This window comes from Otolemur garnettii, unplaced genomic scaffold, assembly GCF_000181295.1.
Source record: "Otolemur garnettii isolate 467f Iridium unplaced genomic scaffold, OtoGar3 scaffold00016, whole genome shotgun sequence".
NCBI lineage: Eukaryota > Metazoa > Chordata > Mammalia > Primates > Galagidae > Otolemur > Otolemur garnettii.
In genome coordinates, this window is record NW_003852411.1 from 4,229,465 (window position 1) to 4,249,889 (window position 20,425).

At 31.8% G+C, this 20,425-nt stretch overlaps 1 protein-coding gene across 2 annotated transcripts in view; it reads left to right on the top strand.

Annotated features, from left to right (window-relative positions):
- The window catches only part of BRINP3 (BMP/retinoic acid inducible neural specific 3), a 376,264-nt gene that overhangs the window by 7,792 nt on the left and 348,047 nt on the right, over positions 1-20,425 (top strand). For both annotated transcript variants that reach the window (XM_003785611.3, XM_003785612.3), the window contains exon 2: positions 10,975-11,260. In XM_003785611.3, the coding sequence (XP_003785659.1) occupies positions 11,025-11,260 (236 nt within the window). In that variant the 5' untranslated portion in view covers positions 10,975-11,024. The remainder of the gene's footprint in view (positions 1-10,974; positions 11,261-20,425) is intronic.

The following is a 20,425-nucleotide window of genomic DNA, read 5'->3' on the forward strand; positions in this document are numbered from 1 at the left end:
TAAATTTTCAGAAACTAAATTATAAAATATTGAATAAATTATGCAGCAACGTTCTACAAAGTACTATCTTAAGATAATTAATGTATGCTTTTCTCAGCATTTTATTATAACATGCCAAACGCATTAATATTTAGACCAAGTATAGCCTGTTCAAATCATTTAAATTGAATGGCTCTACTAGAGTTTAAGTTATAGAATTTCTTATTATTCAACCTGATGAGTCACTATATGCAAAGACATGGTCACAGTACTTTTTCAGAAATGTAGTACATAATATTTTTGATGTGTAATAGTGATTCTTGTGATTATTGTTCAGAAGATAATTTCTGACAAGTTCAGACAATATTATTTCTAAAAATTACCACAGAGTGTGTACTGGTATATTTGATATAGCTAATATTCAGCAGCCTTTATGTGAGACACAGTAATAGCTTATTTAGTTTTTCTGTTTTATAATTTTCTTCAACATTTGAGTGATTGTTTTTATATAAAGACTTTTAAAAATAGAAATTGTTTTCATACATGTATTTACCTTGCATTTCTTCTGAAATCGTATCTCATGAACAATTGAGTTTGAAGACAGTTTGTGCTATTTTACCAGTTAATATATTGACAAGAGTGAGTGAGTCTTGAAAACATCCAGTGTTCTCAAAATTGCAGATGGGGAAACCACGATTGGAGCAGAAACTTATTGTGAGAAAAACAGCCTAAACAAGAGAGAGTATATTACCAATATCAGGCCCTATAAGGTTAAGTACTATGTAAAAATATGCACTATCCCAGACTCTCTCTGTCAACTGAGTAAGTTGTGCTAAGTTTCATTGCTAAGGAGATATTCTTTAATTAGAAACACCCAGAGTTCTGGCGTGCTCTATTATATGGTTGCTCAGAAGGGCCTGGAGAACAGCAGATAAAGATTTAAAAACTTGATGCTGGTGCGGCTTGCTTGCTGTAGATCACCTCTGCTTGGTTGTTATTTTTGGCTTTTTTTAGAAAGTCTATGTTGGATGTCTGATGAGATGTGCACACTGGGGTAAACCTTGGGAATATAACAATGAAAAGACATAACAATTGCTCATAAAATGCTTATGGCTTTTTTGCTATTTGGAGAACATTTTGTTTTAATTAATCCAGTAAATCAAATTTAATGCTTGACCACTCACTTTATTTTCACACATGTTCAATTTTGATATTGTAAATATAACTCTCTTGGAGGGAAGAGAGTTGTCTAATGCTTCAGTATAGAGAAAGGTCAATAAAGAATATATTTTCTATGTAAGGTATTAAAGGACAATTATTAAAAGGAAATGGGGGCACCAGGGCTGAAAATAGTCCAAAAATAGTCATAACCATTCTCAGAGTGATGATATAGGCGATATCTTATTGTGAGTTTATTTGTTCCAAAAATTTTTAATTTATTTTAAATATAAACATTTCCAATAACATTATAAGAATTTGAGAATTTAATTTTCTTATTTCAACTGTTTTATCAGTAAATTCCATTGATAGAAGACCTTGTACACGCCAGGATCTCTTGCTGGTGCTACAGAAATGTCAGTGAATAAAAAAGACACATTCTTGCCTCACGTTACCTAAACTACAAGAGAATTATTGTCTTATGAACTAAATCTGTAACCAGGAAGAGGACAAGTTTAAAGTCTACTAACATTATTTATAACTGCACTCTCCTCAGTTAAAAAAGTTTGAACATTTTCTTCCAAATGGATAAAAAGAACTTGAATGTTACTATTGTGAAATCTTAAAAGTTTTTCCTATGGCTTAATCAGGAAAAACTTTTCTGAATCAGGACTTCTTTTTAATTTAAAAACAACAACAACAACAGTGAAATTTCTTTGAAAGTTCCTTAAATGTAATATTACCTTTGTCTATAACTTCGGAAGATATGCTCTTACTTAGGCCTCTGAATAAAATAACTTCTATTTAGTCATCTTATTTCACCATGTAGGTCTAGTTTACTTCAGAGTCTGTTTGGTCTGCCTATAAATCAAGACCTTTATTGTTCATGTGGTTGCCAAACTCCAAGATTTCTTAACTTTATCCCATTATTGACTCTTGTTCTCCTTACACAATATCGTTAAATACTTTTGTATTTATTCAGGATCATTGCTCAAAAAAAGAAAGGCATTACAAAAACAAAACTGAGGATACTGTTTATAAAGACAAGGGCAAAATGTTAACTATCTTGTACTTGTATAGATTGGCACTAGCATGTATTGAATAAGGTTAGTCAATTAGCCCCCTCACATTTTCTCTAAATTAACATTTATGTGACAAACTTCTTTTAAGAACAAGAGATGTTTTATTCTCTTCACAAACTAGAATGCTTTTATTACTAGATAAAATGAGAAAAGGTGAAATTATATTGCCATTCATAATAACAATATTAAATTTTGATATCTGAAACCATTATTTCTACTCCATTTCTATATTTTCTTTTAATCTTTATTTTAAGCTGTCATCTGTTTCACTGTTTGGATAATAAAAGACATTGATATATTTTATGAAACTGTTAGAACTTACTAATGACATTTGATAAAGACCAATAAGACAGGCATTAATCAAGGGGGGGGGGTTCCTAGAATGAGAGACTTTGTAAGCAGAAGACATATTTAACTCACCTCTGAATACAATGAGAAAAAGTGAGAATTTATAGCCCAGCAGTAGGATGGAGATCAGTGGATGGAAAATTGCTCAGAGGAAACATCTATGATAAGGGGATTTCTGGCTAAACTGACCTAACGGGACTCTTGCTGAAGACAGATCATGGTCCTCAAACACCACCTGGGGGCTGATGGAAGTTTCTAGGGGTATCGTAGACTGAGGGTGGAGATTCTGCTATCACTGACTTGCCAGAATTCTTGCTTAGATTGGACAATGCAGGTATGAACAACAGAAGCCCCAAAGTCAGGGCTTATCTGGGAAGAAAATTAAAAGGAGCTTGACTGACTAAAGTTGGGTCAAGGAAAGAATCTATACCACTTCAAACCACTTCTCATATTTTACTTTAAAACTCAATTTTTCCTTCGAATTTTACTTTCTGAACATCCTTCTTTTGAACTTTATTCCTTAGTGTTTGATGATTTTCCTTAAGAATTACAATTAATAGAATCTGAATCTTACAAACATATTATAGGATCACTTATGTGAAACTATTTTGATATTTTATATTTAACCGATGACTTGGATGGTTCTTACACTGTGAGCTTTTCAGAATAATTTCCCCTATGTGCCAGAAAGGAAGGGAACTCACCTCCTCTTCATTTTTCTAATCAGTCCTACCATTAGGTAGTAGCATTTAACTTTCTTTTTATTGGTAGGACAAGATTGTATTGACAGGATCAGGCTGGAGATTAGTTCCCTTCACAGTATATACTCCTCAGAGGAATACTAACCCTCATTAAGATGGAAAAGAATGTAATTCAGAGGCACTATATTGCCTGATCAGCTAAAATAAATAGAGAGGTGGACTCTCTGGACACAGGTTCAGCAGAGTTAAATGATGAGAAAGGTGCATTTCTAAGGTCAGCTTCAAACTGTACAATGTGAATGAAAAGAAGGAAACTCAGTTCTTTTGAGGAAAAGAGGAAGAGAAAAATGAAAAAATGCAATAATAATGCATTCCTCACAAATTTCATATAATGGAAATCCCCTGCTAGTGTAAACAGACAGAGAAAAGTTGCCTATAAAGTTATTTAAGAGGAGTTTCTATTCACTAGATGTCCAAAAAGCTACAATGTGCAAGATAGTGTGTTAAGTTTTATGGGCCATTGGGATTGCTAAAATGTAAAACCGCCAGCAAATCTCTCCTAATCTGATCATATGAACGATGGTATTAGAAGAGGACAATGGTAGCTTTCAGTCAAATTTTAGAAGACTGATGAAAAGAAATCTATCCAGTCTACACTTACTGTAATAATTTCTACCCTATTTTATTGGAAAGAATTTAAAGTAATTATTAACAGAGCATATTAAGGACATTTGTCTTTAACATCAAAAAAGAATTTATAATTCATGTAAGTGTGTATTCCATTTATTTCTGTAGTTTCTTTTTATAAAAGATTATTTATTTTCATTTCAGATTAATACGAGGGTACAAATGTTTATACTGTTACGGTGTTTCCATTTCTAAGATAAATTCAAGTTGTGTTGCACCCCTCACCCAGGGGGCGAGCTCAACATATTAGATTACAGCATATTACATTAGGTAAGATCCTGCCGATGGCCTTCCCTCTCCCCCGTACTTGGGTTTTTTTTCTTTCCTGTGAGCATGTAGTTGTTTATATATTGGTTTCATTTTAGTATTGAGCACATTGATTAGATAAATTGACATTGCTTGGAGTTGAATGATACCATTTTGCTGTAGGAGTTATAACTGTTTTTTAATTAGTTTTTTCTTTTGTTGCATTCTTTTTTTTTTTACTTTTTTAAAAGATATAGTGTTTCTTATAAATCTCAGATATATTGAGTGAAAATTGGTATATCTAAATGTCAGAATGACTTTCTTCCCCTTTTTAAATATAACTCTTATCTCAACAGAAGCATAAAAATTAAGCAATTATTTGTCTCTGGGTTGAGTATAGAAAGAGAATAGCACAGTTCTACCAATTTATATGGAAAATGGAACACATTGTCTAAAGTATTCAAGATTTTATATCTGAGTGAAGAATTATTTGATAATTTCATATAGGAAAATACCAAATCATAATTTATCAGGCTATTTTTAAAATTCAACACCTTTAAATAAACAATGTATATGTTAAAAAATAATTTTAGGTTATTTGAAATAAAGCTACAAACCAATACCAAAGTAATGATGTAAATTAGTAAATAATGAACTGCTCATTCTTTTGTTAATCTGACTATAGATTATCTACAGGGTATGAACGTGCAAAAATGAAAATCCATTTTTGCACAGTGACTTATGTTATCCACTTAGGTTTGGATATGTGTGTCAAGTTTGCTACTTGAGTATTGACTGCTGCCATTGAAAAGTGAAGGCTTTAAAGTTATGTTTTTTATACACAGGATTTTTTTCAACTAAATTTGTGTTATAACTTTCTTAGCTGTAGTCCTGAGTTTTTAGACTATTGCCTCTTAAAATAATACTTGTTAGAAATGACCCTTACGTGCTTGCCATTATCTGCAATGTTTGAGAATATGAGAAAATTGACCTTAATTAAAGTTACATGATTGCATTTCAGCAAAATATTACAAGTCATCTCAGTCCACAAAAGTATTATTATGTCTGCTATTGTGAGACACCAAGTTAGTTATACATATGTTGAATAGTTCTTTTTTCTTTCAGTAGTACTATGAATCAATTTATAATAAGATTGAGAAATCAAAACCTATTGGATTAATCTTATAATTTCTCTGAAGAACAGAAAGATAAAGTAAATCATTTTGACCATAATTATACGTTTCAACCCTATGAATAACACACGTGATTAGAAAAAATCATTTTGTGAATGTTGAATTTATAGTGCATGTTTTAAATTATTAAATTAAATCACATTTAGTTGATTTAAACTATCACCTTTATTGAAAACATTAAATTATACAAAGCAGACACTGTGACAATTTATAATATATGGTTGGATCTCTCGCTTATAATGTTCTAAGATAGTATGCCTCCATTTTAATTTTTACTTCAGTTTCTATTTCTATTTTTGATGTTTTCTGTTTTTAATTTTTATTTCATTCAAAAGAGACAACCAAAGTTCTAATGAATAACTTTCCATCTTCGATGAGTTTTAATTTAGGTTGCAAGTTGCTGTAACTGAGAAAGTCTGAGACTCAGTTTGGCTGTAAGACTGCTCCATTGAATCCTTGCTCTGCTGTGCCCTCATTCATGAACCACAGCATTCTAGCAATAATAGAGGTAAAATTAAAAAAAAAATTAGTAAAATTCTTTGCACATAGAAGGGCTTCATAAATGTTAATTTTGTTGTGAAGAAGAATAGCAGGTAATTTTAATACCACTGTCTTTTTTTCCTCTCTATGGAGTTAGCAGGACTTCAAATTTGCCCCTATATATGACCTTTTGAAAGGGGAGAAACAGGCTATTCAGTTGCTTTTCTAATTTATGATTCTTTATAGAGTCAAGAACCTTAACACAGTGTAACATACACTGTGCTGCTCAGTGGGAAGAGGATTTATGTTCGACTATTTGTTGACTAGGCTCTGCGTTTGACTTTCAAACATAGTTTCCATGTTTAGAAACTATGAATAATAGAACATAAGTGAAAAAGTTCTTAGTTTTTCACAATTATACATGATCATAATAAGTCTCTGATCATTGTGCTCAAAGCTAATAATTAATAAGGATGTGTTTATATCCTTGACTTTAAAATGTTTTTAATAGTAAAAATGTCTTGCTTTGATACTATTTGAACAATCATTTACTATGCTTACAATCTGAACATGAAAACCATTACCTCAGAATACCTTTATTTCAAATATCAAAGCAATTGTCACCTTGAGGCTTAGCTCAGATATAAATTTCTCTGTAGATCTCTCCTTTTTTCTTTCAAAACAGAGGGTTTTTTTTTTAATCTTGCCAGCCATATCTAATTATTTATATCTTAATTTAGCACTTATTGAAACAATTTTCATTCACTCTACCAATATTTGTTAGGTAATTTTATTTGAGGTATTTTGGCCACTGCTTCACTGTCATTTAAGCAAGCATACTTCTACCTCCCCCCCCCCAACTAATCTAATTGAGGGTGGGGTTATATGCAGGGAAATAGACCAAAATGCAAACTAATATGTGCAGTGTAAGAATACTGTCATCATAGGGAAAGTCACGGGAGCATAAAGTTTCAGTAACAGCCTTGAAGGGTTACAGAACGTTTTGCGGGTGGAGTGACAATCTATTCTGAAGTTTTAAGTAAACGTCAACGTAGGCAGGTAAAGAGGTTCAAGTAGAAATACTGAACTGATTCGGGCAGAACCAACTATTAATACATAAGCAAAGGTCCTGAAAAGTGAGAGAGATGATAAATTGGGATATAGATTAAGGCTGGAACTCAGCTGATGTCCAGTTGTTAGTGGTGGTGATATGGAAAGAGACTTTGTATAAATTGTTTTAAAGAGTTCAAATGTTATACAGATAGGAAAGAGTGCATTTACATCATTGTGGTTCAAGGGGCGACATGTCAGAATTAATACCTTAGAAAGATAATTCTGGTTGTGGTGAAAAGAACAGTTTTGAGAGAGTTACATAGGTGATGGCACCCTGGTCATGAAGCTTATTACATTTGTAATAATCTATAATAGTTAGAGGTGATGGTCATAGTGCTAGTGGTACAGAATAAAGCAGTGGAGTAAAGTGGGAGTGGAAAGAAAGTTATAAATTTGATTCTGAGGAAGAACAATGCATAGAACATTGGAACTTCTTGGATATTATATATGTGCAATGAATAAGAAGGTTGGTAATAGTGGTGTTTAGGCTTAAATATTTGAGTAGATCTGAGAATCCCTTAGTGAGATGTGGAAACAGAAAAAGTTTTCTTCCTGTTTTATAACTCTATGGAAAGTCCTCTGTATCTACTTTAGTGTAACTTTTGTGGGTTATCTTAGTTTAGTTGTTATAGCTCTTTTCAAAGTGTTCTTGGAAACAACGATTTCAAATGATTCCCCAAATTTGTATAGGGTTGATATTCACATGTAAATTTTCTTTCTGAAAAATTATTTCTGAACAGCACTGGAAACATGTACCCACATCAGAAATAGAAGAAAAAGAAATAATTAAAACCTAGCAATTAGAGGGTAACTACCAAGTAATAGTATTAAGTAGTTCATTATACACAGTTTGAGAAAAGTTTTTCATATTTCCACGTGTTAAGATGGGTAGCTATGTGAGATAGTGGATATGTCAATTTGTTCCTCTATAGGAACCATGCTATATGTTTAAGCCCTCAAATATGCACAACATAGTTTATTTTAAATATATGAGGACCATAAGACATCCTCAATGTATTTGATGAGGAAGATAATGAAAGTATGATTCTGGTTGTAGTGAAAAGAACCGTTTTGAAAGAGTCACATAGGTGTTGGCAAACCAATTATGAAGCTTTTAGTAATCTAATAGTTTAGAGGGGATTGCAATAGTGTTGGTAGTATAGAATAATTATATAATGAAAAAATTAAATTATAAAATTTTAAATAGGCCCTTAAACGCCATCTAGGTCAACTGTATTTTACTTTTATAACTCTTTGTATATTACAGAATCTTGTGTTTGAGTACAAAGAGTTGGGCTTAATTTTATGGTATACAGTTGCATGATTTCACAGCAGTATAAAATATGATTAAAAACACTTCATGCCCTTACCACATGCTAGACGCTGCTCTAAGTGTTTGCCAAATATTAACTCATTTAGTTTTTCTAACAGACGGATGATGAGTGATATTCTAGAACAGCTGACGATGCTGAAACCCAAGGGAAGTTACTTTCCAGAGATCAAACATCTACTCAGGGGTGTCTAGCCTTTTTTTTTTTTTTTTCTTTTTTCTGTCTCATATTGGAAGAAATAGAACTGTCTTGGGTCACATGTTAAATACAAAACCACTACTAACAAAAGCTGATGAGCAAAACAAAAACAAAACAAAAAGTCCATGTGTACTTTTCATGATATTCAACACCGTAGATTCGCCAGAAAAGTCCTCTAAAAAATCAGCATGTGACCACAAGCCTCGGGTTGGACATCCCTGATGGGAGAGAGGTTAGGATTTTAACGCTGGTAATCTTGCTACAGAATTCAATTTTTTAACCACTTTGTAACATCTCTTCATGTTATAAACTTGCATTAGATTTGGAGAAAATTTAACTTTGTTTTCAAAGAGTTATTTTCTAAGTTAATAATTAGGAAGGTTAGAATATTTTTTACTTAGATATTTTCATATTCTTATAGTTCTGTTTGGTTATAGGAGAGCTCTCTTTAGAGGGTACTACTATGACTGTCATTCAATTAAGTTATTTTTCCTTTCAGATTAGATATGTAAGATGGATTTAAAGCATGTAGCATGTTTTAATAACTTATTGAAATTAAGAAAGCATAATTTTATAACAATGGTGACAATTTGCTAGTTTAAATGTATTTATAATCAGTGGAATGAAAATGTGTGTGCTTTAAAAAGATGAGCAGTATCTATTAGTCATAGAGAGATTATACATATCACTTTACCAACACACATAAGAATATTCTAAATTTAAAAATGTAATAAGCTATATTTATTTTAAGATAAACGGTGTAATTCCCACACAAGAAAAATGATATATAAGAAACGTTTATTTCCTTTAGCAGATTTGAAAGTTAGGAGTTGAATCATTTGACTGTGCTATATTTAAAACATGAGATTGAAGGAGGCCCCCCAAATCTTCCAATTTCTATTCCAAAATCTTTCTATTGGATTGTTCTATTCCTTCTTATACTAAGTTAATTTTAAAATGTCTTCACTCATAAGAATTTCTATGCTGTTTAAAAAGAAGGTATTTCTTACTCCTCATAGTGGAGCAATTTATATTGGGGTAAATTATATAATATGTAGGTAACGTCCTTTTAATTTTATAGTGAGTAAGAGTGAATCTGTGATCTAGGTCACCCATTGTATCTCTCTTTTGAGATATTTTCGGGCTACATCATTATTGCTGCATATCTCTTATATAGGAAGAGTTCAGCATTAAAAGAAAAACCTTAGTGTTGCTTGAAAAGAAAGTCGAAACTATTAGATCCCTATCCAAAGATCAGAGAAATGTGGCTATTACTGTAATTGAAATATTTTACTCAATATTGTGAATTTTTATTTTTTTCTTAGGAGTCTTTGTTAACTAAGAACTCTGATTACTAAAACTTTCTCAGTATGGTTCTACGTGATAAAAATAATACCATTTGAAAAGACTGAGGGGGATAGGAATTAAAATTGAATTAAAATATTTTAAAATTTTTTGGTGTGGTATATAGACATTGCATCAACAGCTGTGTCTAAAATTCCTTGTATCTTATCATCCTGGGATTATGCATCTTGTTACTTTTTTTATCGATGGTTATAATATAATGTACGCAGTTTAATAGTTTATGAATAATCTGCATTTTCTTGGATTATTGGGTGTCTATGAATTTTTCAGGTATGAAAGTTCACCTCAAGAATAAACACAGATGCACATTTAAATATTCTAAAGGTCCTGGAAATAATTTAATTAGGATTCTGTTCAAATAATCAGTGAAGCTATTAGTCTCTAAGAGACTAATGGAAAAAAAAATATATCTGGGCAAACACACCACTCCACACATCTATCCCCTCACACATATTTATCCATCTTTTGATCTGTCTCTTGGTTTATCCTCTATGTCTCTCTCTCTCTCTCTTTCTTCTCTCTCTCTACACACATACACACACACACATATACACACACACACACATATTTACATATTTATGTATTCTTACATGTACTGTTTTATTCCAAGTTTATCTAGATTTTGGAGATGGTATGAATATCTTTAATTCATTTTTAAAACATTTCTCTAAATAATTAAATATACTTAATATTAAAATTTATAACAAAATTTGTGAAATATTTAAACACATTAAAGATGTATGTTAAAGGTACCCAATTTTATAAAACATTTAAGCAGGAAAAAAGAATATTAGCTGAAACTTCTGATCCTTGCTCAGTAGGTTTTCCTGATCCACTGGACGACAATGTCATGACAAGGCCTGTTAGGACTGAGTGCCTTATTTTCCATTCATATAGTAAAAAAAAAAAAGAGTACAAAGTTTAAAAGATACACACCTCTAAAAAGTTTGGTTTGCACTTTATTTTCTTTTACTATCATCTAGTTTAAAATAATGATAATGGATTAAAATTTGGACAATTACCCACCACAGTACCTTAACTGATAGAAAAGAATCTTCCAGGGGTTAACTAATTGCCTGTGTATTTTGTCTAGGTGTTGAGGGAAAGCTAAGAGAATGAAGGCTCTAAATCCCCAGTGGAAGCATGATATGGCGGAGCAGAGCTGGTGCTGAATTGTTCTCTCTGATGGCTCTATGGGAGTGGATAGCACTGAGTCTTCATTGCTGGGTTTTAGCGGTTGCTGCTGTTTCGGATCAGCATGCCACAAGCCCCTTCGACTGGCTCCTCTCTGATAAGGGACCCTTCCATCGCTCACAGGAATACACAGATTTTGTGGACAGAAGCCGGCAGGGATTTAGCACAAGATACAAGATATACAGGTATGAAGCAAAGGGAAAGCAATTGCAGAGATATCGTCCTTGCAGGTTGTATATGAATAAATCTAAGGGAAAGTTTCAGATGGGAAAGGGGTTATTATCAGAAGGGTTATTATTTACCATGCACCATAATAATGTTGCTTTGCTATTTCAAACTATTTCCTGTAGATGTAATATATTATGGGGGAAAAAAAGATAATGGTGACCACTTACGTATCACTCTCAAATTTGAGACTGCTACACCGTCTTAGCATAAATGCAATGCACTTGGAGACTGAGTTTATCATTTCCAATAGCCAAAATTTTAAAGTTACTTTGCCTAAATTGCTTTTGCTTTCTACCTTATAACATGCCGTGTTATTATAGCCTACATGACAATAATATCTTCTACTTATTACTGAGACGTGGGGTCACCTCATCTTTTTTTTTTTTCTACCTGAAAAATAATTGTGCATTCAGAAGCTAAAGGAGACAGTGGAATAAAAATAAATGGAAGAAAAATGGACATGAAAGTTAAGACCAGAGAATGGAGTGGGCTAAGATGTCTGGCCTTTAACTTGTATCATCCTTCTATATTTGAAACCTAAATAAGTTACACAAAGAGTCATGTATTAAATCCAACAAATGCTGCTAGCTCAGTGAATCCATTAAATAAAAGAGAGTACAAGTGGTAACCTGAATAGAGTAGATTCTATTGATCTATGCCATAACAAATATTTTAGGTAATCAACTGTTTGTTTCTTAGTGTTAGAAGCTTATAATTCCGAGTTATTCAGTGTTTATGTACAAGCAAATTTAGTTCTGTATTTTGTGTGTCTGTATCTAGGTAGACACCGTTATATAAATATTTTATTTTATGTTGTGTGTGCACCAGAGGGCACTGTGTTTCAGTCGGTATGTGTCTTGTATACAGCATTGTGAGAAATTTATAAATCCTATCAGCAATGTATATTTACAGAAGAGACTGAAATTCCTGAACAAGTTTCATGAAGCATCACACAGTTATTGCTGCGCTTCAATCTGAAAATAAGAAATCTCATAGTCCAGGCAGCCCCAAAGCTGTCACAAGTCTAAAGAAAAGACTTACTCTATTTAAAAAGAATGAAATGAGGTTTTCTTTCTGAAATTCAGAAGAAAGGTCAATATTTTATGATTCCTGGTTCATTTATTTTTATATGTATTTGTTGGCTTAGCCAGTTTTTCTTTGCAGATTGTGCGGAGCTACTTGGGTGCGAAGTTGTAAGAATATCTAACATTTTAGCATTCTGCAAGAGGGTTTTTAACTGTCAGACAAACTGATGCCAGGCATGTCTCCGTGATCTATCGGCATTTCTATCAGGAGGTCTGAGGTGTTGTCGTAGGTGTGATTGTTGTGGTTTAGCTTATTGGTCAATCAATTGTAAGTTGCAAGCATGGCTTGACATGTTTTTAGAGGTTCTGGGCTTATTGAAAGAGGCATTCTTTGTATCATAATAGTGAAAAGTAATGAAAGAAAAAAACCTTTGAGATTTGTTTGCAAGGCTTATTTCTGTTTGGTTTTTATGATACTCTCTCCCTGATGACTTTCATTAGCCCTACGCTCATTTTATGAACATTTTTACCTTTGTGGCTTGAATAACATATATGTAACCTTTTGCTTAACCTTTGTAAGCAAAGGATTAAGATATTTCCTCTCATCCCCGAGTTAGGCTATCACTTCTGATCAAACTTTTTGAATGATGCTAATGGTGCTATGATCATGGACAGTTGCTGTAAAATGAACAATACAATTTATTCATTGGGATTCCTTCAGTCTAGTATAGTATTCGATTTGTCCAATTAGCATAGTCTTAAGTTTTGGAGAATGACATTTAAAATCTATCCAATATAATCAATCCACATTTTTACTCAAAGTTAACCTTAAATTTGAGAGATTAGAGAATCTTAAAATCAAGGATTAGAATAGTTTTCTGGATTTTTGTTTTTGTTTATGTCTTTACTATTTATTTTCTAAAGATAATTATTAGAGACTTCATCTTTCATAAAAGTTTGCCCTAAAATACAGGATTTTTGAATATTTAAGACATATATAGAAAATTGATTTTTTTTTGGCAGCACCGGTTGCTCAGTGCGTATGGCATTGGCCACATACACCAACACTGGTGGGTTCAAACCTGGTCTGGGCCAGCTAAAACAACGACGACAACTGCAACAACAACAACAAAGCCAGGCATTGTAGCAGGCACCTGTAGTCCCAGCTACTTGCCAGGCTGAGGCCAGAGAATCTCTTAAGCCCCAAAGTTTGAGGTTGCTTTGAACTGTGATGCTACAGCACTCTCCCCAGGGCAACAACTTGAGACTCTGTCTCAAAAAAAAAGTGAAAAAGAAAGAAAGAAAGAAAATTAAGTTTTTATATTTAAGTACTTGATTTATTGTTTATAAGATCACATAGTTTCCTAAAGACACTGCCAAATTCAGCTAATGCCTATTGCTATCATAAGCCCCATCATATGGCATATTGCATTGATGTTGTTCCTGAAAGGCATTAGTTATGAATTTAAAACATATTAAACATGTTAAAATAATTAGGTCAAATCTCTTTCAGTTATCTTTTTCCATTTCATATCCTTGTCTGGCAATTTTTTTTTTTCTTTTTACTCCCAAATGTAGAACAGCAAGATCACGACAATCAAAAACTTCTAAGATCAGAAGCAGGGTTAAGGTTAAAAAGTCATCTTTTCTGACAAATATGTTTTTATCAATCAACAGAGCTTATATTGGTATTTTTTTTTTAAATATGTGTTTGAAATATTTTCAGGTTTTACTTCTGAAACTACATTATGACTTAAAATAAAATATAATTAAATTCTGGGTAGGTCACTGAATTGGAAGAATTAGAATGAGAATGATTAAGTGGTAACTTGTTATTTACTCAGATATTAAAAGTTAGATTTACACTTATCTTTCCCTTTTCCCTAAAGATTGATAGTCACATACATGTAGGGGTAAGCCATTTTTAAGCCAGTGTCTTAACTTTTAGAAAATCAACTACACCTGGAAAAATTGTTTACACTGAAGCATAGAACAGGAGCACACTTACCCCTTAATATTAAAGTTGATGTTATATTCCAGGTATGTATAATTTTCGTTAGATTGTGGAAATTCTCATTTGTTACATAAGCTACAGGAGCTCTAGACAAGATACTCATTTTTAGTTATTCAAGCTTATATGTATTTAATAGTTATCTTGAACCACTAAGAGGAATTCAAAGGCTGCTGACTTTCAATTCTGTAACAAATTTTTCATATGTGCAAACTTCACATATCATAGCACAAATTCTTTTTATCCCTTCAAATTCTCCTATTTTTTGATCAATCACATGTACAAGTGAATCATGAGAAAATGATCATTTTTTATAATCCTTTGAAATAAAATTTATCTCTGCAGTTTACTGCAACTTAGCTTGCTTCCTCAGAGCAGTTTTTCAAAGAAGGGTTCAAATTTGAGTGAAAACAGGAGACAGCTGAGAGAGATGTTGTACCTTCTTGATCTTTATGTTCATGTTCCCTAAAAAAAAAAAAAAAATTTAAAATGACCCAGAAAGGACAAGCTAACCCAGAAAAAAGATAAACAAATATATAGTTACTTCACATATAATAGAATCATCGTGAAGTAGTGTGTGGAAAACAGTAAACTTTTGAGACATAGTTCTTCAGTATGTTTCCATAAGAAAAAATCAGAAATTAGATTTCTTGTTCATATTTCATACATAAAGCTATTTTATTTGAAATAAGGATCTATACATTTTACACACACATGGACTTGATGGACACCCCGCATAAGAAAAAAAAAATAATATTAAGGTTCAAAAAGAAAATAGAGGAAAACATCTTCAAGGTGTTGACATACTTAATTTTCTTAAAACACACAGTATTAAGCATTAAAATACAAGTTTTCTTTATCAAAAATAAGACTTGAACAAAAGTAAGACTTGAACAGATATTTATAAATATCATAAATAATATTAAATGATAACGATGATGGCATTTATACAGAGCTTCTTCATTGAAAAATAGATACCTTTTTACAATAAAAACTATGAAGATTCTGATTTTAGATGTATTCTAAATAGCAATTCAAAGTGTGCACTAAAATGCTATGAAATTGTAGGAGAGAAAATGAAACTCCATAACAACACAGAAAACTATGGTTGTGCATAACTTTTGTAGGAATGTGAGAGACATTTAAACAGTTACACGGTTTACTGATTGACAGAACATATTTTAATGCTTAGGATAAACCAAGCCTAAGAATCCAATCAAACCCAAACCTGTACACAACAGTGCGTTCTCCAGCACACAGGAGTGCATTGGAAACAGTTCACACATTGTCTCTCAGCAAATTCTAGGTAATATTCATATTTTTATAATCTAGGCGGTATCTTTACTTCACATAACATAAATAAAATAAAACAGAAATAGCACATTTGCTCTGGCAGTACGTATATTACTTCTTTATGATCCCTTTTCTGATACACACACTAACATGGACATAATGCACACTGAACAGGGTGTAGGTAATTGTGAGCTGTGAAGTTCAATGCTGCTGGTCCCAAAAGCAGAAAGGATAGATAAGCATTAAAGTGAAAACCAACTGTGGCTGATGTGTCTCATCTGAGTCTGTTTTTTGCGCAACATCATTTACAAATATTTCTTTATGAATTGTATCTAAGGCTTTCTTATACTTCTTTGTGTTTGTGTATATTGAAGATAAATTTTGTGATTCCTTCTCTTCCCCTTACCACACCAACTCTTCTCTCTCTCCTCTATGCTATATCGAAGAGTCTATAGTGAGAAGGAAGCTATTTCTTCCATTAGCTCATTAGCACACGGTACAGTGATAAATTAAGGAGAGTATTCTAAATAGAGTTTTCAAATAATAATCAGAATACCTGAATAAAAAAAAACATTTCAAAGAATTTTTCAACAACTATATTCAGTCATTTCTAATTGTGAGATGAAGCCAGATAATAAATTTTAAATTTTGTTATTTAATTCGAATTTACAACTGGAATATACATATGAATTTATATTTTAAAAATCCTTTGACATTGAAAAAATTTCATTCAGAAATAACATAGAAAAGAAAAAAAAGAAATAACATAGGAATAGTAATTCAAGAGTTTAGGAATTACAATTCACCTTCAGAAGAGCCAGTTCTCAATTTTATGTAATCTCATTGTCATACGTTGAAATGATATATGCTTTTGTAATAATTAATAGAATTTATAATTAATGTCGGTTGCTATTAAAATGAAAAGATGAACAAAACTGCTCGCTCACACAATTATTTACAGAAGAAAAATAACAATTATGATTTTTTGGGCATTTCAACAAGTACTTTATCTGATTATTTTTCTCTGTCTCTTTCCATCTTACCAAGCTCTGATTCTTCACTGTTATTACCGCTGTGGTCTTCTTCCCGGTAAAATTGCCACAATTATCAGTGTTGTTTCCTTTTGTTATCATTATTCTGAGATTTTTGAATTGTTAATATGTTTTGTTTTTTTTTTAATGGGACTATCCAAAAATTTAAAGAGACTGAGTAATAACATTTCTTTGGGGATTTTCTCGGCTTCTCTTTTATGGTACAGTACCAATATATTTGAATGAACTTAAATGAGAAAAAGTTATTTGCATTATGTTATTTATCACTGTAAGTTAAAAAAAAATGGTGCTAAAATGCTAAAGTGGTATTTATGATGCCCTTTCTGCTTTTATAAAAAAAAAAAAGTAGTAATGGTAAATGCAGTCTTTAAAAAATTTAAAGTTTTGAAAAACTAGTCATAAGATTAAGTTAGGATATTATCTTTTACTTTAATAAGTCCATGAAAAAAATTAGATTAGACCCATCCTTTCAAACTGTACTTCCAAAGGTAAAGCTGAAATGGTTAGTCAGTATTTGTGGTTTATCATAGATGTTATTTATCCAATATCTATTATTAAACCATCCTTGGTTTTTGTTCACTTGTTCATTTGTTTGTTTGTTTTTTGAAACAGAGTCTCACTATGTTGCCCTGGGTAGAGTGTCATGGGATCATAGCTCACAGCAATTAAAAACTCTTGGGCTTAAGTGATTCTCTTGCCTCAGCCTCCCAAGTAGCTGGGACTATAGGCGCCCACCACAACACTTGGCTATTTTTTGGTTATAGTTGTCATTGTTGTTCAGCTGGCCCTGGCTGGGTTGGAACCCTCCAGCTCCGTTGTATGTGGTTGGCGCCCTAGCTGCTGAGCTACAGGCACTGATCCTGAACCATTCTTTTTATACAGTATAATGACATCATTCTTTTATAGAAGTACCAGGTTTTATGATTGAGATTACTTAACCCATGACTTTTCAATAATTTTCTTTTTTAAGTTTTTTTTTTTTAAATTTCAGAACTTTATAGGGATATTCATATTTTTGTTACATAATTTACTTTTATACATTTTAAGTCAAAGTTGTAAATAAGCCCTTCACCCTGAAAAGGTTCTTTGTACCCATTAGGTGTGAATTTGTACCCGTTAGACCCCCCTATTAAATCTCCATTGAGTTTTGTTTCCATATGTTCGTGGAAGTGTTGCCTGACTAGTTCCAATTCAGTATTAATTATATGTGATATTTGTTTTTCCATTCTTGTAAAACTTTACTTAGAATAGTCCCTAGTTCTATCCCAGTTGTTACAAAAGATACCAGATAACAATTTTTATGTTTCAGTAGTATACTCCACAGTATATGTATTAATTTTATTAATCCACTCATGCATTGATGGGCACTGGGGCTATTTCCACAACCTTATGATTATGAATTGTGCTTCTATAAACATTGGAATGCCAGTGTCCTTTTGGTAAAATGTCAGTTTTTCCTTGGGGTCCATACTGAGTAGTAGAATTGCTAGATCAAATGGTAGATCTACTTTTAGTTCTTTCAAGTATCCCCATATTTCATAGAGGCCGTACTAGTTTGCAGTCCCACCAACAAAGTATAAGGGTTCCTTTCTCTCAGTTGTTTGGGAACTTCTTAATATGAGCCATTCTCATTGGAGTTAGGTGATATCTCAATGTGTTTTTGATTTGCATTTCGGTAATGATTAGAAATGTTGATAATTTTTTCATGTTTTTTGGCCATTAGACTACCTTTCTTTGAAAAGTTTCTGTTCATGTCTTTTGCCCACTTTTTTATGAGGTTGTTTAATTTTTCCTTGCTATTTCCTTGAGCTCTTTATAGATTCTGGTATCAGAATCCATATTAGATATATAGCATGCAAATATTAGATTTACAGATATATAGCAAGCAAATATTAGATTTATAGATATATAGTCTGCAAATGTTTTCTCCCATTCTGTGAGTTGTCTATTTACAGCATTCATTGTGTCCTTGACCCTGTAGAAACATTTTTTTATTTGATAAGGAACCATTTATTTATTTTTGTTGTTGCTATGATTGATTTGGGATCCTCTTTTAATATTTTCAATAATTTTCAATAATAATTCCAAAATCTACTCTAGGATGTAAAAATTATCCTGTAAAAATCATTTGACCTAAATAGGAATCTTGTATCAGTTAATCATTAATATTTATTGTCTCTCTTACTTAAGTTATATTGACTATATATAGATGTTCAAGAAATGTTTGTTGAAAAACATTATACAAATTTTGGACACACAAATATTCCCTTGATACATTCCTCCAAATTTCCTAGTAAACACTGGCAATATGAAAAGTAGACTATTATATTAACATGCTAAGGAAAATATTATAAGCCATTTTAATTGAAGTGTAAAAGCTAATAATTCTAATTATAGGAAAGGGATAAACTTTAATACTCTTAAGGTTCCAACTAAGGACATTAAATGTTCTCTAAATATTTTGCTGATAATCAAGATACAGAAGGACTCAAGAAAAGAACACATACATATATAAATGATTGCTTTTTGTAAATCAGTCCCCACTTTTTAAAATATTCCTTTCTTTCCCTAATATAAATGTGTGTAATCTACTGATTTTCTTTATTAGTGTTTTAAAACCACTGTTCAAAGAAGCAAAGAATGGCCTGAACTTTGCATATCTTTTTTTATAGCAAATGTTTCCCTGGCTGATCACTTAAATAGATATTTAGCAGCTAACTAATTAAACCACTTCTCTTGTCAGCCTGAAATTAGCAAAGACTTACAACAAAATTCGCCAAGTCTCTGTTTTGCTGTGCCCGTGTGTGCTGTCTGATCTTAAAGACACACATAACTATTTCCCCAAAACAAAATAAAAGTTAGATTTAAACATACACACCCCATTAACATTTATAAAGTACTCTTTCACAAAGTGTAATCTTCCGAAACTTAACCATTATATGAAAAGAATTTTTTAAATACAACCCTAAAGTTAGCACTCATAATATTTATGTTAATTATAAAAATGAATGGCAATTTTCTTTGAAATCATCTTTTCAAGAATGAGGGTTTTTCTTATATAAAAATCAAAGATTTTAAGGCTTGAAAATAACTTTGAAATTCATCTATCAAACTAATGATGTTTAACTTATGCTATCTAATTGCCATACATAATATTGTCAAGTGATCATTTAGCTGCTCTTTAAATATTTCAAATGTCTGGGAACACACATCTCAAGGTAACAAAATCAGCATGTCAATACAGATGACTTTCAGAAATGTCTTTCTTGGGAAGAGCCTTAATATGTGAGTTTGTAATTTCCAGTCACTGACACAAGTCTACCTTTTGATTGTTTAATAAACTGATCATCACTCAGGCTTCACAAACTTCTCTTTTATTTAATAACATTTGGTCTATTGCATGCTCTTTCATAGAACAATTTTATTTTCCTAGGGCTGAGAACACTGGATGTGTCTGTATCTTATTTCAAGTAATATTGGAACATATTTGGTCCATTTGATCTGTTAAGAATTTTCTTAACTATTATAATCCAGTTTATTGGTTTATTTAGAATTCGCATATTTGAAAATAATGTCTACTATATGTTTATTTGCATTGCTGATAAAAATTTCACCAAGTAACGGTACAAATATATACCTTAATTGCATCATGAGAAAATTTCAACTTTTCGTGCAAGTTCAAAACACTATAAGAAATTGCAAAGCCCCAAAGCTTGAAACATACCTTTTTTTTTTTTTTTT